The sequence below is a fragment of the Tupaia chinensis genome, unplaced genomic scaffold (assembly GCF_000334495.1).
Source record: "Tupaia chinensis unplaced genomic scaffold, TupChi_1.0 Scaffold147417_1, whole genome shotgun sequence".
Taxonomy (NCBI): Eukaryota; Metazoa; Chordata; class Mammalia; order Scandentia; family Tupaiidae; genus Tupaia; species Tupaia belangeri.
Window position 1 is genome coordinate 1,718,128 of NW_006207268.1, and position 7,724 is coordinate 1,725,851.

At 46.6% G+C, this 7,724-nt stretch overlaps 1 protein-coding gene across 1 annotated transcript in view; it reads right to left on the minus strand.

The window, feature by feature from the left end:
- LMO4 (LIM domain only 4) overlaps nucleotides 1–5,351 on the minus strand; it is a 14,348-nt gene extending 8,997 nt beyond the window's left edge. Inside the window, exons 1-2 of the mRNA XM_027768750.1 lie at nucleotides 5,263–5,351; nucleotides 4,824–5,062 (exon numbers count right to left, since the gene is read on the minus strand). Coding sequence (XP_027624551.1) covers nucleotides 4,824–5,059 — 236 coding nt within the window. The 5' untranslated portion in view covers nucleotides 5,060–5,062; nucleotides 5,263–5,351. The remainder of the gene's footprint in view (nucleotides 1–4,823; nucleotides 5,063–5,262) is intronic.
- Nucleotides 5,352–7,724: the final 2,373 nt, after the last annotated feature.

The following is a 7,724-nucleotide window of genomic DNA, read 5'->3' on the forward strand; positions in this document are numbered from 1 at the left end:
TGGGATTCCTAAAGTGTCCAAAATTACAGTTACCAAGTTTGAAAATGACCAAGAGCTGACGTGCTATTGAACAACGTATTAATAGAGTTTAAGGTCTTTCCACGTCTACAGCTTTAAAGCTGCCTCAGAGCAGAACAACGTACATGTCTATACACATTCTAATCCTCTCTACCAGAGAGGAAGGCTACCATTAGAATTCTGCTCTTTTTCTGAAAAGTTGTGTGTGTGTGTTTTTACAACATTTCTGTGAACCGGAGAGTTAATTATCTAACCAGGGGGACTGTCCAGGACAGTGTTTGATTTAAAAGGCTTGAGGCTTTAGGTGCTCAATTAAGTAGCTATCGGTCTCAGACTGGACTATAATGGGCTCTTTTCTCTTTAACTCAAGCAACAGAGAGATATACCCCAGGTCAGGCTAATTAAAGCCAGGGGAGTCTTTAATTGTGATGACAGAATCGGTTTCAGTTTCCTTTCTTTGGGTCCTCAGTCCAAGAAGGTCGTTAATATTTCAGCATTTGGGCAATGCAATCAATCACAAACATCAAGAGGTTCCTTATATGGGGAAAAGGGAAGAGATGGGAAAAAAATCCCACCAAACCCCTGCATTTTAGAGGTGCTTTTGCTCTTATTTGAAGAATACCATGTAATGTTAGTCCTGCTGGCCAGCTCGGCTCCAACTCTCCTTTGCTGACATTAAGAGAGGGAGAGCAAGTCATATTTTTAGCTTAGTATCACTGCTTAGCATCTTTTGGTAACTTTCATGACCAATAGGTGGGCTTATTTTCGACTGCATGATTACTTCAAGCAAAATACACACAATACGCAGCACTACCTGGCTGTGTTTTCTAAACTGCTTTCAGGCAAGGAGAAGTGCCATTTCTGAGTGTGGCTGAAAGGTATACATTTGTACCTGCAAGTAAATATCAGCAACCTATCTAAGGAGAAAAATGCACATCCACAGCTACTGATCCAGAAGCAATTGGTTTTCCAGCAGGTTCCTATATTTAATCTAAATTCTGCACCAGCTATATTAAATGTAACAAAGAAATGCAACCCAGAAATTATGCCTGGAGCCAAGTCCATTAAAGGTACTTCGGAATAACTAGAGACCAAGCACCTTAAAAGCACCAGAAGCTATTGATACTTAAGAGGGGGGCTGTGCATAATCTCAACTGCTGCATTAGAGAGGGGAGGGAGAAAAAAAAAATCAGCCAAATTACGCTTGGTTAATTCAGAGTAACAGATCTGCCCCCAAGTGAATTGGAGGCCTTGAATTAATTCTGTTATGACAAATCAAGATAAACGTTCCCCCTAAATTGCATGCGATTTAATTAATTTTTGAGATCCTGGGTTTTTTTTTTCCTAGCTAATAGTTCACATGCTCCTGCGCTGTCATTGTGCTTGAGTGGGCAGACTTCAAAGTGATATTAAATAACCAACTATTAGATTTACCTAGCACGTCCTATTGGAAAAGTGCCATTTAATTACCTAGCCTGTTCAATTAAAGGGACAGCATTCTCTGAATATAGCAGCTTGCTGTTGATTACCAGGGAAATGAACTCGCTGCCTGGCGGCGTCTCCATTCCTAACGCTACCCCCTCCCCAAACACTCTGTCTCCACCATCCACCAATTCCCCCAACCCCAGGCCCCCACCCTGGCCGCGCTGCACTCTAAGCAGCTGCGGGCGCCACGTGAACCGCTGGAGCCCGAGCGGAGCCCAAGGAAAGAAAGCGCGACCCACCCGCCGGGCCCCCGCCCTGCGCTCGCCCCCTCGTGGGCCCGAGGCCGGCTGGTTGGACTGAGCTGTGGCCTCGGGCTGCGCCAGCCTCCGCACCCACCCGGCCAGGCCGGGAAGAGCTTGCCGCTAGCCGCCTACCGCCACCCACCACCCGGGCTGGGCTTCCGGTGCGCTTCCTCGCCCTCCTAGACCCCCAGCCCCACCCGCAGTCTCTGAACTTCCTTTTCTAGCTACACTTTCCGCGCCAGTCTTCGACCCGTGGTGGGGGTAGAGAAAGAGGGGTCCAGGGAAGAGATCGGAGTTTGCACCCCCTTTCCCTCCCTCTCTTAGAGGCCAATTTTGTTAATTAAATGTTTTGTTTGCAACGCAGCTCTCATTCATTGCGGACACGTCATTCGGAGCAGATCTAAGCCAGAGACCAGATCTCATTAGATAAAGCCCATCAGAACTAAGAAAATGGAGGAGCCACTAATTAAAGCTTTTAATTGTGCGGATTCGCTGCAGCAAGGCAGCGGCTTTATCTGAAATCTTGGAGGGAGAGGAGGCAGAAGCCCAGCTCTGCCCAAACGACACAGGGCCCCCGAGGGGGAGGGGTCTTGGGAAATGAGCCCCCCTCCCGTCTAGCCCCCCTCTCCAGCCAGGCTGGCCTCTCCCAGCTTTCTAGCAGCTTTTTAGCCAGATCTTGGTTGTTTTAGAAAAACCACAACCTCAAAGTCAGACAGTTTTATTAAGCCCCTTAATAAATCGCTCTATAGTACCGGCCAGGGTCCCCCTCACCTGGAAGCGGGCGAGCGGATTACTCCACTCTTCAGCAGCCATAAGAACGGAGTAGAAAGCTCCTCCAACAAGTGGACTTGGGAGAGTTTGAGGAGGGGGTAGATGAAGAAAAGGAAAGCCCGCACTTTCCCATCTTCCCCCATTTTGGCCTCTTAATAGGCCAAGGAACAGAAAACTGAAGGAAGACTTCTGAAGACCTCTAATTTGGGGTGGGGGTGGGGGTCTCAGCTGCTCGTGAGCCCTGAAAGAAGTATGCGGCAGGAAGGCAATCATTTTGGTACCTAGCTAGAATGTATTTCTCCCGTGGAAAGCAGATCTAAGGTTCTCAGAGTAGTATCCAGTTCAAGACCAAGCCTGGTTCCACTTCCCAAATTCAGAGGGAAAAAAAAAGGAGGTGAGGATATGGACCCAATTAATTAAGGCTCAGGGCTGGGCACAGATCCTCCATCACATCATAAAACACCAAATGGGCATTTATATCAGGCCCCCAAAACAGGGAAAGGAATGAACTGGATTCCCAGGAAGCCACTTGCTTAAACTTGTCCTGAGGGAATTCAAGTGGACCCATCTTCTTTTTAATTAGTGGTAATCTGAAGGGAATATTTTTTTGAAAGCACTTGAAGAAGAGATGAATCTGTACCATTCACCCAATCTTAGCAGCACTGTCAATTTTGCCACTTCAAACCACTCCCCCACCACTACATTTTGCTCTCTATTTAATTACAATACTGTCAAAGCTCATGGCATTGCTTGGAAGGAGGACCAGAAAGCATTACACCCAAGCTTCCTAAAAAAAAACATTTACTCCTAAAGAACACTTAGTGAAATTAATGCTGCCATCTTAACTTAAAAATAAAAGCCCTCTCCCTTCCTATATTTCTTTTACTTGACTGATTGAGGATGCCAGCAGAGTAGACATAGGTTGCATTATCAGAATAACCAAACGTCATTTTACTCCATCATTTGACACTAATGATATCATCGGAGTAAACATACCCATACTCAGCTCTAAACTGCCTTGGGATCTTTTGCAGTATCAGCCACAGAGTGAGGCAAATCACAATGGAGTTAAAAGTTTCAACAAAATAGCTCATCCTTTGATTTGCCTGCATGGAAAAAAGAACAAAATTTTCTCCTAAAGAAAAAAGTTTAGGGCAAAAATGTAAATGAAATTCTTGTTAAAAGTGTGCGGTTCTCTAATATCAACAGTGTGTGTGTGTGTGTGGGGGGGGTTTGTTGTGTGTGTGTGTGTTTTTTTTTTTTTTTAATTACTGGATGTTGAAACAGAACACCTCCTAGAAGCATTCATGTGCATCAGTCTATCAAACCATTTACTCAAATTAAATGTGTAATCCTTCAAATGCCTCCTTTCAAATTAATGAGTTTAAGTAGCTTGAGTTCACCTGAAAAGATCCTATAGGCACCTGACCTCCTGAATTCTTTCCATTAATTGCACTGAAACTTGTTGGAAAAGACTGCTTACACGGACATATGAATGTTCCTATACATTGCTTTAAAATGCGAGATTAGTATAATTCTATAGCCTTTTTTTCCTAAATCTCTTTTGGAAGACCAAGAGCAGTGATACAAACAACAACAGAAAACCCCAAACCTGGACCTTCTTCAATTGAAAAAACTGCAAATCCTATGTTGCAAACCACTCACTAATATCGAGGATTCCAAGCATCCCAGAAAAGAAAACACTACCGCTAGGTTAGGTGTTTTGCTTTTTGGGTGGGGTGTTTCTTTTGCTTTTCGCTATAAGAATTACAGGTCTTTAAACTGATGGGCCATCAGCATTTTTCACGAGAAGCATCAAGAATGAGTCACAGCTTTCCACTCAGAAAAGTTTAAAGGTGCTTTAGTAAATAGTGTAATTAGCCATCACTGTAGACAAATAATTTATCACTCGCTACACACTTTTAAGTCAATCTTTTGTCTTAGAGTTCCTCTGTGGGTCCCTACCTTTAAGAAAGCACCTTCCTCCCATTTGAAATGTTTTTAGCCTATAATCCAGCTGAGGCTACCCACTTACAATTTTGGTCCAGAAGGTGCCCAACCTTGGCACACATAACGGCCCAGCCATAGCGATTTCTACTTAACATGACATCTGCCCTTAATTTGTCATCAAGTATTTAAAGAACAACACAAGCTTCTTGAACCTCTTAAATCCGGCCAACCAGGTTTGTGAGGTAAAGGCTGCAATGTGCTCCCAGAGGTGCCAGCTCCTTCCCTTAAAAGCTCTTGTAACTTCTGGCCTTGCCAGTCTCTGCACATTCATCTCGGGGAAAGGCAGCAAAGTCTTACCTAATGTAGTCATTTCTGCAAAGGATCATGCCGCTCTTGGTGTAACAGGATGTGCCGATGTCTCCCAGCTGCGCCTGGCAGCAAGAGCACTTGAGGCACCGGCTGTGCCAGTAGCTGTCCATGGCATAGAGCAGAAAGCGGTCCGCAATCTTCCCCCCGCAGCCTGCGCACCGCTTCCAGGAGAGGGAGCCGGCCGTCACCGGGGGCGGCTGCGAGCTGCTGCCCGGATTCACCATGGTCTGCAGAGGGCGGGAAGGGGACAGGGAGAGAAAGACAAAACAGGGGCGATGCAAAAGTTAGCAAGCGCCGGGAAAGAGAGCAAGCCCATTCCCCGCCTCCCCTCCGGAGCTGCTGGAAAGAAACAGCAGGGCAAGGGCGGGAAGGAGGCAGAGGGGGAGAGGGAAGGAGGGAGGCTCGCCGGCAGCAGCCGCCTGTTTACTTTTCTCAAGCTTTGTTCTGGGGCCACGAGCTCCTCTCAACTTTCCTGCGCTCGCCGCCGCTGACAATTTCAGCTCGGGTACTGTCAAAACTCCGAGAGCGAGGCTCCGCGGCGCGCTCCACCCCTCGCGGCGCCTCCTCCCAGCCCCCGCCTCCGCCCACTGTCCCCTCCTCCCCTCCTCCGCCGCCCGCCTCCAGCAAATGAGGGTCAAACCCACCCACCGCCGCACCCGGCCCCTCCCCAGCCTCCGCCGAGCCCGAAGAGCCAGGCGAGGGGAGTGGGGAGGCGTCGGCCCCGCCAGAGCCACGTTCTCTCCGGAGCTCTGCCCTGGGAAGTGCAGCTGCAGTTCACAAGTTGGAAATAGTTCGGTTTTCGGAAAGGAAAGGAAAGGAGAAGAGGGAGGGACCGGCGAAGGGGAGATGGAGAGCGTGGTGGTGGGAGGGGAGGCAAGGTGGCGGGAGGGGAGGGGTGCGGTGTGTAAAGTTGCGAAACTGGTTTTTCGTATTTTAAACAGCACCTTTCACATGCCATTGTGGTGACCGCCATCTCCCATTATTGTTCCAAATCTCATTTCATTTTGAAGATCAATGAGTGTTTTCTCTGGGTTTTCAGGACACAGGCAAGAATAATAGATCATTGAACTTTAGGATGCCTGTTAACTTCCTATACAAACACTCTCCACTTTGGTCTCACTAATCTGCCCTTGATCAGCAATTTAAATGCTAAAGCTTTGTTCCTCCAAAAGGGGAGGGGGTAGCAGATAATATGCTAGAAGGCACTATCAGGGATGCACAACTTAAATTCGAGCTGGTCCTGCTGTCACCAAAAACTGCTTTTAAAAATGCCCCACTCTTTCTAATGAATGCCACAAGAGAAGCAACTGGGGTATAATATAGGAATCAATTTATAAAGCTTAGCCTAAACCGATTAATTTGTTGCCTCCAATCCTGAGTCCAATAAAGTCCTAGTGTTCCTCCAGTCACTTATTCTATAAAAAGATCAAGTTATTTACTGCCAATTAAGCAGCCTGTTTTGTCTTTGTCCTCTGTAAGCCGAGAGTGTGGGCTCCCCCCAGGCTCCCGGCTATCTGTTCAAGACATTCAGCTGATACCTCGGAAGGGAGAGGGCGAACTTTGCCTGTCTCCGGCCCAACTTGGCTGCTGCGAAAAAACCAGGGAGAGGGAACGAAACAAGGACTCGAGTTCCTTAAATAGGCCGATATTAAACACATTTCCTCCGAAAGAGTCCCGGAACGTGTGTCCAGTGACCGCACAATAAACCAGAATAAGAACTGCACCAATTAAGCTGTAACAAAACCCTGAGACTTTGGAAACAGGACCACTCTAAAACCCATTAGCATTGCATTTATCCGAATGCATCATACCTTTATGTAAATTGATTTATCTGATGCATTTACTCTAGGAATTGCTTTTTGTTACAATTTCAGTCCTAACCCAAATGAATCTGCATTTCCTGCCCTAGGTCTTTAAACTGACCCCCCCCCAACGTTTTAATCGCTCCGAATTCCTTTTCGAAAGGGGAGAGGGAAGGAGGAGATTCCAAGCTCTTCCCCGCCCCCATCTTTGGGGAGAGGTAAATATATATGTATATTTTTTTTGAAAAGGAAACATTACACTGAGAAAAGCATCCAGTAACCCCATTAGCTAAAGCTCTTAAGGACAAGCAATACCTTAATGCTGATTAAATCTAAGAGAGATGAATCAAGAGGACTGACCAGAAACTGACTCCCCTGATAACTAAGGACGGGCCCTCATCAAGTTTCATTTAGAGTTGGAAAAAAAAGAAAGCTTTTAAGTTAAATAGGCTTATACTCTAGTAATTACATAGCCAAGCAATTTAGGTCCTGGGATAGTCAGTGAAATAGAAAGCAGAACTGGCAGCTAGAGGCAAAATCTGCCCCCCTTAACAACGTCTCTGGTGTTTTTTAATGGAGACCAAGGGAGGGACAAACGTAGCGCTGGCAATTTGTAGTACAAAAATGGATGCTTAATTCATGTCTTGATTTTAATTAGGTGATTCACCAGATTTCCCCTGGATTGGAACAAAAGACTTATAAGCCAAGAGGAATTTGTAAAAAGAACCAGCACTACCGAATCCCGTTCACTTAGATCCTTTCTGCCACTGTTTCAAAAAATAGTGTTTACTAGAAAGGGGGGAGGTCGTGACTATTTCCCCCCTACACACACACGTACACTACTTCTCACACTTAAACCCTCATCTAAGCACCCCTTCCTTTCCCTTAGGAACTGGAAATATCCCCACCCCCCTCCAGGGTCCCCACCAGCCCAGTCTCCAAGAAGAACCCTTTTGTAAGCAGGAACCGCTACAAAGCTGGCGGCCCGGGGCTGCCCTCGGCGCTAGCTCGCAGGCCGGCCTCGGTAGTTTCAGACTCGCGCATTATCTAAGCCGACGGATTGTTTAATTGCAATTTGGGGCGGTCA